The sequence below is a fragment of the Macrobrachium nipponense genome, chromosome 16 (assembly GCF_015104395.2).
Source record: "Macrobrachium nipponense isolate FS-2020 chromosome 16, ASM1510439v2, whole genome shotgun sequence".
Lineage (NCBI taxonomy): Eukaryota > Metazoa > Arthropoda > Malacostraca > Decapoda > Palaemonidae > Macrobrachium > Macrobrachium nipponense.
This window is the reverse complement of record NC_087209.1, coordinates 7,787,687-7,807,058: the sequence shown is the minus strand read 5'-3', so window position 1 is coordinate 7,807,058 and position 19,372 is coordinate 7,787,687. Positions and strand designations below refer to the sequence as shown.

At 36.4% G+C, this 19,372-nt stretch overlaps 2 protein-coding genes across 2 annotated transcripts in view; one reads left to right on the top strand and one right to left on the bottom strand.

The window, feature by feature from the left end:
* The window catches only part of LOC135195565 (uncharacterized), a 332,933-nt gene that overhangs the window by 269,758 nt on the left and 43,803 nt on the right, over positions 1 to 19,372 (bottom strand). The window lies entirely within an intron of this gene.
* LOC135195256 (uncharacterized) lies at positions 1,832 to 5,799 on the top strand. Its single transcript, XM_064221517.1, has one exon. It carries the CDS (start codon positions 5,095 to 5,097, stop codon positions 5,797 to 5,799), a length of 705 nt encoding a protein of 234 aa, XP_064077587.1. The 5' UTR covers positions 1,832 to 5,094.

Sequence of the window (19,372 nt, the reverse complement as noted above, 5' to 3'; positions counted from 1 at the left end):
TTAAATAAGGAATTTTTTTTTATTGCAACAGACGCCTCAGACCAAGGGGTAAGAGGGATACTAACTTCAGTAATATGATAAACAGTTCTTCCCTATAGCTTTTTTTTATTCACGTAAACTAAAGCCCTCTGAAAGTAAATATGCAGTAATAGGCAAGGAAGGGCTAGGTATCATTAACTCACTAGTACATCTTAAGTTCATAATCTATGGCTATCCTGATAAAGTCCTTACTGAACATGAGTCCTTTACCGAGTTTTTTCAAAGGCTTTAATCACAGTCCAAAAGGAACTCGGTGACAAATGATCATTCAGGTCTTGGGAGCCAAGATAAGATATCTACCTGGGAAAGCAAATATCATAGCTGACGCATTATCCCGCAATCCCGCACCATACCGCAAAGAACCATTAATTAGACTAAAAGATATAGAAACATCCGTACCTATTGTTAAAACCGTATCTAAACAAGAAAATTCCTTAACCCAAGAGATCGCGAGCATTGAATATCTGGGTCGGAGCGCAGAACTGTTACAAACTGAACAAAGCAAGTGTCAACAGCGATAAGCAAAACAATAAACACCAAACAATAAACACTTCGAAACGGAACAGGGTCAGCGGCTAAGCAAACCAAATAAACACTTCGAGCAGAAACCCTAAAGCAAAAGTATATTTAAAGTATGTGTATCAGAATAATGTAATCAAATGTAATATTATATGTAGGTCTGTGACGAGGAAAACCCGAAGAACACAGCAGATGACTAACGACCAGGTAGTAGTAATAATCTCTTTCATACCAATCGTCATAAACTGGTTGCATTCCGTCATCCAGGGTTCCCTACTATGTCACAGAAGCCAAATCACTATTTTACTGGCCTACAATGCTTACAGATATAAAAAACACATAACTAATTGTAACACGTGTCATGAAAACAAGGGATACACTAAGACACCTGTCAGTTTAGGAGCCTATCCTGTGCCAAATCAATCCTTGAAAGAATATACGTAGAATTATTAACAGAATTACGAGTCTGACAGAGGATAAACACTTCTTAGTGTTAATAGTTCCTTGACACGTTATATAGAATTAATAGCACTAAAACAAACACCGGCAATTGAGTGCGTTAGGAATATTTATGAGTGCTAAATCAGTAAATATGGAATTCAACACATAATAATCTGTGACTCGGGTGGTGTAAATCAATAATAATCTCCTTAACACGTTGTGTGAATTCCTTTCCATTAAGAAAACCAATAATATATTTGATCACCCAGAGTCAATCGGTTTGGTAGAATAACGGATAATTAAATAGGAAGTGTCAATGTCTTGCGAGTTACAACTCGTGATGGATTATAGCGGTTCTCGCGGTTTTAAATACCTTTATCATTGATATCTTGTATCTATAGAATTGATGCCGCAAGTAGCCTTATACGGTACGCCGCTAGAACATTTTTCCACATATTCAAGCCAACCATTAATTTATCAAAGATATATAAAAAAAAATATATAAATAAATAAATATAAAAATAAAATAAATATGGATACAAGTGGAGTCAATATAATACACTCCGTAAGAAGTCGGAAGGGTTACAAATTATAATAAAAAAGGAATCACGATAATATCAATAAGCAAAACGTAACCATTAAATATCCAAATATATATGCGTAAAGATTTGAACTCTAACTTAACGCTTTAGTAATGACAAATAAGCTAAAAGTTCAAACACATATCAAAACCTACTGACATATTGTCTGTCCCGGTGATTTATATTCGTAGTCAATGAAAAAAAAAATTAAATAAATAAATAAATAAATAAACTAATAATAAAATAAAAATAAATAAAATAAAATAAAAGAGATTTTAAAGTCAGGAAGTCTAGAAGTGAAAATGTTATCTATGGAATAATCCTATATGAATCTTATACAGGGCTAATAATATATATAGAATTTGTATGGAAACCTTTTTCATATAGTTTGAATAAGGAATATTTAATTTAACATAATTACAATTATGCAGTTTTCCAACATGAAACTAATATATTGTTCAATTTTAGTACTTTTTTTTTTCAGACATTCTTCTCATGCGGGTGGAGAATTAAAACACTAAAATATCATTTGAAAATACTAAAGTCGTATCTCTTACAGCAAGTAACGTAACTCTTAGCTGGCTGAGAGCAATCTCCTGCCAAGTGACGACGTCATCATTGCCGTATCAGCATTTGTTCCTTTTAACCTCAATAATCTGCTTGCACAGGCTTCATCTCGTGCTTGCAAAAGCAGATTGACTGGAGAAAGGAATGCTTAGCCCGAACTTCTCATGGGCAAGGCAGACGTTAGGTACAAATGTCTATCCGTATGCGCAATGCAACTTTAGCTAAGGAGTTGCAATCATTTTAAAATTAATAACAAAATAAGCAAATAGAATTTCTATAACAACAAAATGAATTAATTTTTCTGAACCTCATAGACATTTAGAAGTATCAAGATACATATGTGAAATATTTACTTGCAACATTAGCCTATTACAATTCAAGTAAAACATTCATGGGAAAATGTCACATTTTCTTGAAAAACCCAAAGTTTTTTTAGAAATTAGTTACATAGTGGGGTTTTTTTTCGTTGCATCTCCTACCTATTAATAATGTTTTAAAAATTAACCTCAGAGGATGCGCACGAGAAAATTGAATATGAAACTTTTGTTAGGGCACATAGAATCATGATTAATCTTCTCTTTGACTCTTATGTTGCCTGGCAATCTTACAAATAGCTCCATTTTCCACTTCTTTGTCTAGTAACTTACTACCAGTAATATCGAATTTTCTTTGAGATTCGTAATGATATCTATTTATTTTTTATAATTCTGGATATTTTTACAAGTCATCATAGACCTGGATAGGTTCACTCATTGTTAATGCCATGGATAAAAAAGTTTGTACAGCGGACTCTTTTGAATTCCAAAATATCAGCGAATTCATGTGGGTTACGTCTGGTCTAAATGGCTCTCTCCCCTCCCCTGTATTTGGATGTCGTTTGAATTTACTTTGCCCTTGTGACAAGTATAATTTCACTTGCAGGCTGATTAATGGAACCTGGTTACAGTATCCTGCAGTACGAGAATTTCACATCGCAACTTCGAAAAAAAAAATCGTTCGTCGTGGCGGACGACTACAGTCAAGTAACAACCGCCTACAATGTGAAAGGAATTTCATGGACTTCTTCGACCGACACCGTATCTCGTCGTTAATCTCGTTTTAATGCGGAATGCTCCGGCTACTGTCGGAATCGACTAAAAAAAGGGACATACTTCCGACAATTACGACCCGAAGGATATTCAACTCTACTTTGCTGGCGAAGGACTCGTGCTGGGATGATCTATTCATCGCGAACGTAATCGTGTAGCTTAGGATGCAGAGAATAAGTATGAGCGCAAAATAGAACGTTGGACCCGCCCAGGCAAATTTTCCCCTTGTTTTAACCATTGAAAAAGGCCGTTTCAATTGGCTATAGGTGGTTGTCTGGAACTGTGTAATGGACGAAAAGTTGTTCGAAAGCTAGTTAAAAGTGAAGTAGTATAACCTCGGTCATGTATCCTATATATATAAAGTATCATGTATCCTATATATAATTGATCATAAATAACAGAGTCGAAATATATCTTTGCGTGTACGCAATAGGAATCTCTTATATAAATGATCATAAATAACAGAATCTAAATATATCTTTGCGTGTACGCAGTAGGAATCTATTTAAAGTGCACATATATTAATCATAATTATATGAATCCATATACCAATGTATAAACAAATCAGGTAGCCTATAATCAATCTGTTACCTTTTATCTTCCCAATATCTGCAGTTATATATGAGTTAGTATATTGATTAATGAATCAGAAATCAACGAATCAATCAGCATAAACATTAATAATTTTATCAATTCAAATATGAAAATTTTTATCAGTTAAAATATGATTTTTATCATGTTAATCTTCATTCTATGCAATTATCAGAGTACATTAGTATTTTCTGTAGCATAAGTATCTTAAAGAGATGAAGTGAAAAACTGTATCATTATATATATCATGTGATCACTATTATTTACCAATATCATTGTTTTATATTTTATTACTTGAATCAATTCATGTACACAATGAATTTTTATTTACTTATATATATATATATTCACATAGTGTCTGTATCACACTCCTATAAGTCAAATGCAAGTCAAGTTTGAGTAATATTCAGTAGTTGGTTTTGGTAGCTGACCGAGCTAATGTAAGTGTTTACATAATAAAATATGGAATGTTAGTCCATATATATAAAAGTCTAAAACTAAAGAGGTCAACCAGATTGCTTGCAGGAATGTGATCAGACTAGAGACGCTAAAGATGACGTATACAATAAGTATGTAAGCTAAGATAACATGCCGTCACCTGTAGTCATTCAATTGTTTATAAACATTAGTCCAAGCTCCCTGCTTGAGACAACTACCCCGACCTATTATTCAAACGGCCTACGTGATCTGTAGCGTGTCTCATTCGATTGTGTGTTCGTATGAAACCATGTCATTGTATGTATGTTCATATGTTCGAACTACTGTCTGTTCCTTCATAACTTGTAACAGAGATGGTAGACAGGCAGAACAGAGTTAGTGATCGTCATTAGAAGACCTGTACCTCTTTACCTAAGCTTTATCATGTAGAGGAATAGGATTAGCCATCATCATTGGCAGAAGCGATCAAGCTATCGTCATAGAAGACTTGTACGATCATATCTGATCTTCATCATGTAAAACTTCAGAAGAATATACTATTTTTATACCTTGTGTTTTCTACAAGAACCTCACCGAACCATGATAATACCGACTTCGTAAGTGATCTACAAAACCCCAGACACTCCATTGAAGATGGAAGTGCAATACCAACCGACTTAGCGTATAGATTATCGCTAGTCTAACATTACCTCATAGGGCGCCTTATCATATAGGCACAAGCCCTAATATATATTGCTTTCATCCGCTCAGTGATAGATTATCTTTCCCCTGCACTATGTCAACTCTCCAGATCAACTCTACAGCCGCTTGAAAAATTCCAGAACCAAGCAATGAGATTCATTCTAGGTTGTCCAGCATCCACTAGAATTGTAAACATGCAACACGAACTCCGTATCCCTCCACTCGTTGAGCGAATATACTCCAATGTCACCTACTTCAGTATCAAATGCCTGTATTACCCTCACCTTTCTCCTCACTATTCAAACATCATCAGAACTTCTCTGGATCTAGATGCACCTCGTCCACAACTACGCCAGGGGGGACGTACACTAGTTAGTACTGTCTGTTCAAGCATTCGGGGGCTTGACATCAACATCGTGGCAGAGAATGTGGATCATGGCCTTGCACCCTGGCAGACTCCTGTGCCAGCAATCTCTTACACTCCAGTCTCTAAGACTGACTTGCCTCAACTTCAACAACAACGTGCATTGGAGACCATCGACAGACTATCCTCATCCCTCAGTGTAGCCCATCACCTCTACACAGACGGCTCCCTACAGCAGGATGGCAGTGCTGGATGTGCTGTTTTCTCCCCCACTTTGGAACCCCCGCCAGGAGGCTGGATAGGCCGTCGCCTCCCAGAGTCATCAAGCTCCACGTATTGTGAACTACATGGACTTCTAGATGCAGTTATTTTAATCACACGGACCAGAAACAATGGCTTGATCATCTGCGACTCGCAACCAGCACTCCAAGCCCTTTCATCACATAAGCCAGCATACCAGCCCCTGTTACACAAATACATAGGCAACTAGACATGGCCAACATGAGCTCACTGGTAGTGCACTTCCTATGGATTCCCTCTCACGTGGGTCTTCTGGCTAACAACACCGTTGACCATCTCGCAAAGGCTGCCTGTCAGCTGGATCCTCCAGATGCTGATGCTCCCAGTCCATCTCTCTTGTGCTGCAGAAAAATGGTGCGCCAAGCTGCTCGCTCACCTACTCATCATCGTAGTAATGCCGAGAGAGCCACCAGTGTATCAATACAGCATTATGATCACTTCTTTCCTCACCAACACAAGTATCGCCGCAGAGGACTCATGGTTCGTCAAAATAACGTTGTTTGTGCGCGTCTTCGGCTGGGTTGGCGACCAGTTTGGCAGGTGGCTGAGCAAGATGAAGTTCCTCACTTCTCCTCCTGTAGGTTATGTGACGCACCCAACGCCAACACCCTGGAACACTATTGCCTGGAATGTCCACTTGTTAGTGACATATTACCCCAAAGACTCACAGTAGTTGATATATGTAAAAAATTATTGACAGATAATAATTTGCTCGATGAGATCCTCATGCGCCATCCTCACTTTGGTGGATACTGAATAATCAGCTGTTATGTAATACTGATTAAAGATAGGTACAACCTACCTACGAAATCAAACTAAATTTAATTTGTATTCCATATGAATTCATTTGTATAACCTTTGATATATAGAAATGAGCAATATTATTTTAATATGTACTAAATATCTGTCTATACTTTATTTTGTATTCCTTTGTGTAACACTCATTATGTGCTGTAGATGTAAACAATACTGTTTTGATATGTACTTAAATGTCTGTATATACTTTATTTTTTTACTATTTTTTTTTCTTTAGGCATAACTTAATTACAATGTAGATGTAAACAATATTACTGTATTACCATGTACTCAAATGTCTGACGCCAATGGGCGCAATAAATTGATTAAAAAAAAAAAAAAAAAATCTCTCTCTCTCTCTCTCTCTCTCTCTGTCCACTTTTGAAACATTTGAAAAAAATATTGTCACTTAATCTCTCAAAGAAATATAATGAATTAAGTATCTCTATCGATAGGCGTATGCTTGCGCGCGCTCTCTCTCTATCGTCATAATATTGCATTCTTTACTGTATTGTTCCTCACGATTTCCACAAGTACTGACCAAATTTTAAAACACTTTCTCTCATTGTTTAAGATCCGTCTTCAATTACGCATGAATGTTACGTCAGTTGAGTGTCAAGCAGTACTTATAAACAAGGTTTCACTGACGTTACTAAACCAACATTAACAAATAATATAGAGCCTGTGTCTACATTTAAGTGTTAATTATTAAAGGACCTCTACAGAATCTATATGGTGTAAAGTTAATGGAAATCTAGAAAGCAACAAACGCTATGATTTTGAAGCTCCGCCCCCTTTCTGGAGTTGCCAGGTGTGGCATTATTGAACACTATATGTCCGAAGATTTAAAAAAACTGTATCTTAACATTCCTTGCCGAGTGTACATAACCCCAAATAGTCCCCAAGTAAACCTTCTCTATACAACCACTTCATAAATTCTTCGGTGTTGCGTAGGAACTCGATCAGAATACTGATATACAAATGCGTATAGTTATCGAACTCGTCTGCTATTACACTTTCAGCCGTTTCAGGAAACATTACTGCGTGTGTTCTATCCATGTCGGCGGTGGAGAAAGGAAAGGGCGAAATTGCGAATTCTGTGAGTGCAGGTATGAATTGTCGGATTCATATTCATGGGACACGTTTTTATTGGTTGGAAGGAAGTTCATCCATGTCCCTTGGGGATGACCTGATACAGGATTGGTTTGATTTAAAATTCCCTCGTTGGGGGCGGGCCGACGTACAGCGCCTGTCCGCGGCCAACTCAAGAACTACGGGAGCTCCGACCGCCGTGTCAGCCTTCACATCAAGTGGGTACTTAGAAAAATTTACGTTTCACGGGAAATATCGGCGGATGGTATTTTGGTATAAATTGGTCGGATAAGTGACTTTTCGGGTATATTTTGGTATTCTGGACAACTTTTATTCTATGCATTTTGTTATTTGGGGTAATGGTTTTGGAAGTGTAGGATCTGTCTGTGGATCTGTAAACTACCCCAGACATATATGCATGGATATCTATGGGTACAATTGTTGTTCATAAATGAATTGTATATCGGCGAAAAGGCCACAGAGTTCTACACACGACAATGTGCAATAGAATTTAGCAAGGTGTTACAGTGGAACGAAAATAGCGAAAGGACATTGTCCTTACACCCCATATGCCTTTAATGGAGGTATGAATAATGACACGACTTTCTAATAACGCAGTTTGATGTAACTGAAAAGTGACCATTCTTTTGTTGAAAGAAAACTACAGCAAGAGAGAGAGAGAGAAATGGCGGCTCTTTGCAGCTTCACTTCCAAACGGGAAGTAAAATTTGGGGGTCTTAAGAATAACAGAAATCGTCGCAAAGAAAACGGAGTACGAAGTCAGTCTTCACTCAAAAGCCACAATCTCTCCCATAGGTGCTGTATTCACTACCAGACTCATAGGAATAACTGTTAAAATGTTAAAAATTAAAAAAATACGGTAAATACTTGGCAGTAAATTTACATATTTTTCTTGGCATAATCATCCTATGGAGCCATGTGGCAAGCAGAGCACTCCAATATAGATTTTAAACAGAAAACAAATTTCATTTACTGAGAGTTGTTAAAGGAAATTAATTTGGATCAATAAAAGAAATCAATATTTTTATCTTTTTTTTAGGTAAAAAGAACGAAACATTGATACACCACGAGACTATTACATAGACAACTCTTTTACTCTTATGTGGAGATCTTTTAGTTGGCTGCAAAGGAGACTATTTGCCTCTGCCAATTGGGGATTTCCATGAATGATTATGTCATTTTTGAAGGCGTATGTCCAAACGCTAAAGTAATTAAACTGCCACTTCACAGGGAAATCGGACTGACAGTGGAACATCTTACGGCTTACGATAACGTTCCAAGGAGGATTGCCCAACCAGCGCGAATTGCGCTATTTCTAGAGCATTGGCATCACAAACAGCGCGTAGGTTTTGTATTTTGCGCCTAGCGCTTTTTTAATTGGTTTGATGCATGTTTTAGCGCATTGCTGAAAATATGTATATATAATTTTTTGGTAAATGCCGGCGTAATCAATTCTTTCTAAAGTGGAGAAATTGAATATCATAGGTTAAACTTGTGCAGGTCCTGCAGGACTCTCTCTCTCTCTCCTTCCCCGAGATATTTCTAAAACAACTGTTGTTACTCAGCACTTTTATAGGATTATCGGGACTACTAGTATTGTAATAATTATACTGTTTTACATTACATATTGGAGTTGTTTATTTTTCATTATAATCCTTAACAATTATATATCTTGAGTTCGTAATTAATAAATATTAAAGCTCTGTGGAAATTTTGCCTTAAAGCAACTGTGCCTGATTACACTGTTATGTCAGCTGTATGATGACCCGTATCAAACATTTGCTATGACCTCATTGGTATTACTCAATACTTGTATATGATTATCGGGACTGCATATTGTAATATTTACAATAGTTGTGCAGAACATATTGCTGTTGTTTATTTATCATTATAAATTTTTATAAATTATGTTTCATGAGTGTAATTAATAAATGCTAAAGCTGTGGAAATTTTGCTATAAGGCAAGTGTGGCCAATTGCACTGTCTTGTCTGTATGTCAGCCGTATATTTGGCATATTGAAGGTTGATGAGAGTCGGAGAGATAGCCCAAGTATTAATAATAATAACTGAACTGATGCACCTTCAAAAAAAAAAAAAAAATTATATAAACCTATCAAGCAACGTCAGGTTTCGCTTTTCCATGAACTTAAAATCAATTTCCAGTTCTCGACCTTTCTTTGTAGGGGGTATCATTGTTTTCCAGTTGTCGACCCTTCTATGCAGGGGGTATTATAATCCGGTCGTAAAGTGTTCCTTCCGCAAATCTCTTGAATCAGCCCATGTCTGCTCATTAAAATTTGTCTGTCATTTTATTGACTGCTTTTTCTAACCGTGCACATATGGTGTCAACTTTATAAAAGAAATAGATAATGAACGCTAGGGAACAGACGGAAGGAAATGCAAGTGCGTCTTTATTGAAAGCCACTCATATATAGTTTCTCTTTCTTACTTGAAATCTTGATAACCTTGTGAATCACTTCCGCATCTGATTAATTTTAAGGGAAATAAAAGGAATCTTTCAGAATTGGCCTATTGCCAAAATGCAGTTTATGACTTGCAAACTTCATACCTGGCCTACAGGCTACAACATACTTCTACTATTGCGACATTGTTATAGCAGTAACATGGTAGTCTAATTACTTCTTTGTAATCTGATCTCGAGAGTAATCAGACCAAAAGGTGATTTGCGATAGTAACGTTTGCAATCATCTCTATCAGAGTCAAAGTATATAGGGTCTGCTCACGAGGCGGTACTAAAACCTATCCCCGCCCCTTGTGAAACGTCATCAGTTACAAAAGGACCATATCTTTATGAAACTATATTTACATAACGTTTTTATATAACTATTTTGTGTGATGGCATTCTTTTATATAAATTTTCTTCTTATTACATGTTGTTGTATACTACAGAAAAGTACAAAGAATGCTCTTTCAAATGATATATGGCACATTACAATTACGATTACTTTCAAACCCACAAGCATGCACAGAAAAAATTATCTACGCACACAAAAATGTGCAATTACTTCATCCGTCAACCTGCATACATTAACGTTTCGTAGCGTATCTAAGGGATGATGATAGAAAGAAACTGAAAAATGGATTAGAAAGCTGATAACATTTACAATATAATGCATAAATAAAATTGATAGATGTTCTTAGAAATTTTCAAGGAATTCTAGGTCAAAGACGGACCAAAATTTTTAAATTTTATGTAAATATTTACCACAGATTTCTTACATAATTTTTCATCTTATTACATTTTGCCCTATACCATGTAAAAGTACAAAGAATGCCATTTTAATTGGTATATCACACATTACAATTACAATTACTTTCACACCCATAATCGCGTACAGAAAAAATTATATACGCACACAAAAACTATAAAAAATTAAGCGTTCGTGGGAGATCTGAAATCTAACCCCGCCCCTTGTGAAACATCATCAGTTACATCCAGCCAGACTGATGAATGCTTTATTGTACTTTTTTCTGAAAATATTATAAGCGTTTGAGGCATGCATAATTAATACCTTTATGTATATAGTTTATGTTATATGTAAAATGATGTGTTCGGTAGTATATTTATGTAATATGAAGTGCTAATGAGAAATTTGCTGGAAACGTGATCCCTGTATCATTGTCTTCATCATTTATTCCTTTGATACCTCATATTGTATATGATGTAATTCTTCTACTTTTGATATTTTCTTTGTTGTGGTCAAATCATGCAAATGCATCTGCCATTTTTTACACTGCCTGTATCCACATTTTCTTTGTATTTATTGCATAACAATTAGTATCCATAATAAGAATTGGAAAATATAATTAATCTATCATTCTAACCTTTAGCAAAAGTTTTAAAAAAAAAGTTGCTTTTCAAAGTGAGGTATGAGCACAGAGACAGAACTAAATACATTTATTAAGAATTAAATATAATCTTGATAATATTACTACCTGAAAGAGAGAGAGTTGTCATGTTTTAAAAAATGGACTTGAAGAAAATACAGCAACCCAGTATATAAGTAAGTAAATAAATAAGTAAAGAATAATCCTATATGCTTTGAATGGGTATTAAAAAATATCAAGCATGTGAACTCATTACAGATTTTATCATAAACACCATGCGATATAGATAAGATGTAATAAAAAAACTAAAGGTTTTTTTAAGTAATTCGATGGAGAAGCACGGGAAGTGATACTCTTGGTCTTGGGATGTCACAGTTTAAGTACTGCCACCACTGATGAGTTGAGTAGACCATATGATTTGGCTCTGATCTCTATTTTTTAATTAACAGGCTTTCTTAAGAAATGCCTCTTACATGACATAACATGTCCTCTCATCAAAATTATATCGTTTCAATATTACCTGGCCACCCTTCAACTAAAAGTTCTCCAATTTAGAGTAAAAGGGATGTCTATGTAATAATAATCTCTTGATTTAATATAATTCCAATTCATTTACTCTCGAACAAAATTAGTATTGTTTTTTTAAATAATTTTAAGTAATTTTCAACAACTCAAGAAACTGGAATTTTTCTGTTCAAAACCCATATCATCCACCATTACAAAAATTCACTGCCACAGATATTTACAGCATTTTCTAATTTGTGTTTTAACAGTCATTCCTATGAGGATGGTAGTGAATATATCGCCTATGGGAGAGATTGTGGTCTTCAACGATAATTTACTGCGTTCTCCGTTGTCTTTGCGACAATTTCTGTCATTCTTTGGAAAAGACAAGACAGACGACTTGACCAGAAATCAACAATGTGGTGGCATAGAAAGAAGACTAATCTCCCGATCTCCTGCTAACCGACTCTAGTGACTGACTACAACACATTTCCAGGAGCCCCAGCATATAAATACTTTGATAAACCAGACCAGAAAGATTGCATCAAGGAGACGGGGCAAATGATAGGATGCAAAGAAGCAATGCTGACAAGAAAGATGGATAAAAACGGAGAGGGAGTTAAGCTATGCCCTGCAGGAAGAACAGATACGACTGAAATAACAGAAAATGTGAGGCAGGCAAGGAACACTATATGGCCCAAAGCTGATACAGTGAATGAGATAAGCAGAAAGAACGTAACTCATAAGAAATATAGAAACAGAGCCCCTAATATTTGCTTATGATGTATTGTTCCCCACCAGCAGGATAAAACAAATAGAAATGGCAGTCATGTGTGGCTTCAAAAAGGCCCACATATGTCCAAAAATTTCTTTGGGCCGGTGGATACTGGCTTACCACAGTGACCCCCTTACCCACAGCTGATAGGGCTTGCAAAGAATGAAATTTGCCATATAAATGCATAAACCCGAATCGTCTGAATTGCATTTCATCGAAGCATATACTCCAGCACCATTCCACACTCCTGTGGAATATATTTTTGTTATCCTACTGTTGTTTGAGATTAAGCTGGCCTTATGCCAGAGCAGGCTCTTGCTCCTAGAACAGCCAGTAGGGACTTTATTACAAGGAAAACACAGGCTATAAGGGGGTCTACAGACATTTATGTAGTAGGGTAAAAAATCACGGACGATCCACCATCATCACGCTGGACGGGTCTTATTCACTTGATATTTAACTGGTGAAACAAGAATACAATTACAACTCTAAGCATACCACTCAAAAGATTGAAGTTTCGTCAACATAATGTGATATATGAAAGCCCTATACAAACTAAAATAAGCATGTGACTCTCTTCGTAAAATATGTTTTCAAGGCAGTTTTGAAATCCAATATGGCAGCTACCGTGTGGATGGCAGGGTCTGGTCACGGATGGACTTTATCTTTCCAAGCCTTCCCAGCACTCATTTGAACAATGTTAGCGTATATATGTAACATTTATTGATCTTACTCAAGATTGCAGTTGTAATCAGCACAATAAAACAACATTTTGTTGCCTATATTAGGGAAAGTATGAAACTTGTTATTCCCGGGGTCATGGTTTGAACTGAATTCATTTTTACCTTGTAATCGATGGTTTTTATCCTTACTACCATCACAACTGAAACTCCACAGTCCTTATTTGTTTATTATTATACACATTTTGGTCTCAATTCACTCCACATTGCACTTTAACCAAGTTCTGTTCCTGGTTCCTAAGCGCGCTTGCCACAAACACAGTTACGAACAGCAGACGACGACACTGCAAAGTTTGATTCCCTAAATTGTTTACTTTACTCGTTATTTAGTTCAACTTTACTTTGTTATTTAAAAGTTAATTTAATTCATGTATATTATCGCTTTTTTTGCAACCAAATTACCCCCCAAAAATTACAGATATTTCTAAAGTAGATACAATCCAATGTTTCTAATCTTGTCGTACATCTGGCTGCCGAAAACCATAGAGGAACAGACTACGGATAAGTGGATTATAAGGGTTTTTTTTTTTCTTGCTAGCATTGATTTGAGTCTATACTATTAGTATTTTGATTTTCTTTAATAACTGTATGCCAGAAATAAATGTAACCTTTAATGTTTGCATACTAAAAATGGCAAAATCATTGTTGCCACATTAGTGGAGCTTCACACATATGCCGATGCATTATTATAAACTGTTTCCATGAATTCTAGTTGTCATAGTAATGCAATAATGATAAAAGTGCTTTGAAATTTATGAATATATACTTCCAATACATAGCCTAATTTCACCAATTTCCATGTTTTGTGTAAGTCTTATACCCAGTTTGGAGGGTGAACACATACCAATTGGCAACAGAGAGAGAGAGAGAGAGAGAGAGAGACAAAGGAAAGCGAAGGAGGAAAGAAGGAAAGGGGTGGCGGTGGAGGGCGGGGAGAGGGTAGGTGTAGCTTTTTATGCACGTTCGTATCCATTTCTGCATAATGGAGTTTTTGTCTCTTGGCACAAGGATAAGTGTTGTTATTCTTTATGATTAGTGAGTCACGATACCCTAATAAATTACGGCACTCGGTGTAATGCACTATAGCAAAATCTCGTTCTGATACGAGTGTTTGTTACAGAAATAGGTATTGCCCAAAAACATGCTTGCACGGTCTCTGAAACTCATAGTAGGTATGCTGCTTAGTTGTCAATCAAGTTTTTTGTAATCAAGTATTTTTTTACAAGCTAGCTATTGAATAAACTTGTATTTTTCTCAATCAAAACATATGCCCCTCAGTGCTAACCTTCCTCTTTTAACGACTTTATGGTCATTGCAAATTCGGCCCCATAATTTCTTATGGTGCGAAAACATAGGCCCAGGCACCGAAAACGATTGCGTCACACTACGGCGGTAATCTGGCAGTAAAACATCTTCATATATCCAAAAAGTAAATAATAAAGATATATATGCGCATTACGATTATAACAATTACACGAATAGCTGATAACAATCTGCATGAATAACTGGTAAACTGTTCTGCAAGAAAGTTGAGTATAGCAATTATTTACAATAGGTACGAAAGTCAAGATGTCGTGACGTCATAATACAGGACTTTAAAGAATGTTCTAATTCCGAAAAATAATTACTTAAATTTGAGTCAGAATCGAGTTACTTTTTCAATAACGAATATTTTCAAATTAATCATCATAAATATGTAAAATATTGATGTTTTACTATTTATTTTAAAAATTATCTACGTGCACACTTCGTTGTCTTCTTCTACCAAAAATGTTGTTTACTTGAAAACATACTGGGAAGGGACCGTGTTCCGATTCTTGTGATGAAAGTGCCCCAGCGTCTGTGGGTACTAGTGGTGTGCGGATTTATCACAGGAAATGGAAAGTTTGTTGACACAAGCAACTCCGTAAACATCGAGATGGTGTCAATCTTCTAAAAAAAATGAAGCGTAAGTAAAAATTTCGAAAGCGTTTTGGTGAGATTTCCACTGTCGTGGACACCCCTTTCACTACCCTCTGTTTAATGCTTTAAATTTGACCTTAATTTCTAACTTTGGAGAAAATACTTACTTCGGAAGGAGAGTAGAGGTCTTTAGCTCTGATTCTCACCAACAACAAGTCGCGACTGATGCCCATCTCCGGTGTCAGGACGCGTTATAAGTACTTTTTCGGAGGGTGGCATGATATGATCGTCGTTCAGTTGATGCAGGCCATGCAGTGTTTTACCCTAGTATTCTACCTGAACAGAGAGACACTGGGTCTGGGCCAGAAGGATTAATGTTTTATTACAGACATAGGAGCGACTACATATCCGCGGACGATCGATGTTCATGGGGAACAATCTCGAAGTAACTACATGTATAATGCATATTTGGAAATGAGAAGGGGAACAGTATAATTGCTAAAAACAACATTTTTGTAGTTGACCCTGTGAAAATAAAGTCTAAAAAACATCAAACAGTAAAGGGGGACCCAGTAGAAAACCGGGGTTTTTGGGTGGGGGGAAGCGGCCTCGGACTTTCACGGCGCCTGAAACTCTCAAATCTGGGTTTTGAGACCAAGACCCTTTACCCTGAATACAAAAGTTTGACCCCTTACTCTGCATTCAAAGTTGACATAGGCTAGTCTAGCCTAGGACCCCTTACTTTGCAGAACTTTTGAACCATTAGCCTACATGTAAAAAGTCTAGCCTAGGCTACCACTACTGACATTAAATTAGATGCTAGGACCCCTTACTTTGCATACATAACTTTGAACCACTACTTTACATGTAAACGACAGACTAGCCTAGGCTACCACTAACCAGAATTACTGATAAATTAGTTGTTAACGGTGAATATGTTTATGTGTGCTGTCAGTAAGGCCGTGGCAGAACGGCGCTTCGCGCCTTATTCAATATTTAAAGATTCTTGGCAAGCACGGCATGTTCTGGCAAGAGGTAATGTTGCGCTGCGCGCACTAGCCACAGGGGTTACAGAGAATTAGCCACAGTAAATACAAAAAAAACACGACTAGCCTAGGCTATAAACCCCCCCCCCATAACTGTAACATTAAACACCTTCCTCATTTGCCATGGCCTTACTGTTCGGACACGTGCTTCGGTACTGGCTTTGAACTAACTGAAACACTAGTTTACATACAAATTGCGGCATCATGCACAGACTCATTGGAGTAACTGTTAAAACATTGAAACAAAACAAAACAAACAATACAGTAAATATTTGGCAGTAAATTTGCATATTTTTCTTGGCATATTCATCCTATGGAGCCATGTAGCAAGCAGAGCACTCCAATATATATTTTAACCCTAGCCAGGAACTCCTGGGTCTGAGAGACCCAGGGTGTACCTAGGCATGTGTATTTCATAAAGTTCTAAATGTCTGGAAAACCTGTTCTTCCTGGTAGCTTCCTACTTTTTGGTGTCCATGTAAGGTGTAGGTGGGCTACTTTGTTTTCTCTATTCGTTTTCTCTCTACAAAGCACAAAAACTGGAGTTGGGTCTGTTAGACCCAGGTGTACCTGATAAGTGAGTAGGTATTTGTGTATAGTGTGTACAGGTTGTTTCCCCCCCGGAAGCGAACGTTCGTGAGCTTCAAATACACTGTTCATCTCAGGCTCATGAAGGCACTTTTTAGGGGAGTGCTTCACAAACTTCCAACAGACGTTTTTTTCACATACTTAGGACGTCAATGATAATGTAACTCGAATTACAGTAAATTATGCGTTTTCTCATTGATTTTAGACCTGTCACATGCAGAAATACAGTGATGCACAAAAATCGTAATATTATAGTATATAAAAACATACTACAAACCTCTTTTTCACCTTTCGAGGAAAATTAAAGGTTTTTCCATTCCTTAAAAAGACTTCCTTTATTGATTGTTGTTTTAAACATTCGTCCTCATTTGGTGAGCAAACGACAGCATATAAAGTAATGAAATATGTCTACATAAGCCCAAAATTATACAGCAATTATGTGTGATCGAGAAATTTGAATTGTGTGGGAAATGATTGGTTACCAAATGCCGCCACCAGTCACCAGATGTCTCTGCAGCAGCGTAAACAAATTGGCGGGCCGCACGAACTGAATCTGTTTGATAAAGTGGCTGAATTAAATTTACATGCAAGTGCTTGCCAGCTGATATAGGTAGATATCACGACGACGACTTGGGAAAGCCAGGGCCCATAGGTAAGTGACAGCAGATTATGCCATTATGTTTTACTATCATTTTATAATACTACCTATATCCCTATAACAATATGAGAGAAAAGTAGCTAGGTACTAGGTACCTAGGTAGTACTGTTACTAGTTAGTCTACGTAGGGAATACTAGTAATTCTGCATTTTCTTTGGGGAATTGAAATGCCTACGACTCTAGGAAGAGTTGCTTTTGTTCTAAGGGTTTTAATGTGAGCAAACCTTTAGGCTGCACTAAAATTGGCTAGAATGTAGGCTGTACAAGGTGACAAGGTCTCGGCCAAAAATTAGGTAAGTAAACCTATACCTACTACTAGGCTAGTACTAGGTAGCTAGGGTATCTACCTAATGTATGGCTAAGCAATTAAGTTTAGAGATGTGAGGGAGAAACCCCCACCTCCAAAGGGGGCATGGGGGCAAGCCCCCCCCCATCTAGGTACTAGGTAATGCTTGATTGATGCAGAGGTTAGGTTAGGCTATTTTACTGACCAAGGTTTTTTTCCCTTTTATTTTTTTATTTATTTATTTATTTTTTTTTTGCATAGATAACCCAAATAAAAGGTTGGTAACTTGGTGATTCTTACTAGGCTATTAAGGCTGTGCAAGCTTATTAAAAAAGTAGACTCCTAAAGTTAAGATAGAGTGCCAGAAATGGGAAGCTCAGGTACCGGAGGACAATTTTCAATTTCCAATATCTCCTAATTTCGAGGACATTTGAGTTGCTGGAGGGTCTGCCCCACTTGAATTTATTAAAACAATATCTAAAATAACATAAAAAAGCTGTCTTTTTAAAATGACATATAATTCTGAAATTGTGAATTTCCAGAGGACATCTAAAAATCTTTAATTTTCAGCACTGAATTAAGGAGAATACCTTAAGGGGTAAGGGTAAAGAATGTGGGATCCTCTTCAATTTCTTTATCTAGAACTATAGTCTAACTTACTATTTGGCTTATTTAACCTAACCTTCGTAAATTTACAATAAATCAGCTTTTTAATGATAACATGGGCTATGTGCTTAGATTAAGTAATATTAGGTCAGGTTGTATTTATTTACATTAATGGTCAGTGGATCCCGCATTCTTAACGCTTACCAATAGTGTATAGAATGCGTAGATACTAGGCTAGTCATTAAGTGGGGAAATATCAAATAGCAAAAATAATTTTGTTTAAAGTTTCCTCCAGTCCAAGTAATGCTTAATTGCTTAATTAACACAGGTTAGGTTAAGCGTTGTAGGTTAGCCTAGTATACAAATTTTTTTTTTTTTTTTTCCACTAACCTATAATGCTTAACCTAACCTCTGCGTCTGTAAAGCATTATTTGGAAACTAAATTTTGTGTACTAGCCTAACCTATATTGCTTAACCTAACCTCCACTTTAAACATCATTATTTTCACTATTAGACATTTCATCCCTTACTGACTCATATCTATGCATTCTATACACTATTCTCCTTAATTCTAGGCATCTACTTTTTATAAGCTCATGTGGCTCTAATAGTAACAATTACCCAAAGTTCCTTTTGGGGGGGGATTATTTTTATGGAAAAAAGAAAATAAAAAAAGGCGTGGAGTATTCCCTAGAATTACCCTTTCATTACTGGAGGACCTCTAGCATTAAAAGAAAAGTAATGGGTGATGTTAGTGCAATTAATATTTGAGGAACAGATATTCATGGTAAATATTGAGAAAAGGATTGGTTCTTGTACCAAATAATTTTTTTCAAACATTGTAGGTTTCAGTGCTGTGATAATATTACCTTTACATTTTTATAAAATATGATAAAGCACT

Excerpts from the sequence above, each read along its gene's own strand:
- LOC135195256 (XM_064221517.1), top strand. The coding sequence starts at position 5,095 with ATGAGATTCATTCTAGGTTGTCCAGCATCCACTAGAATTGTAAACATG.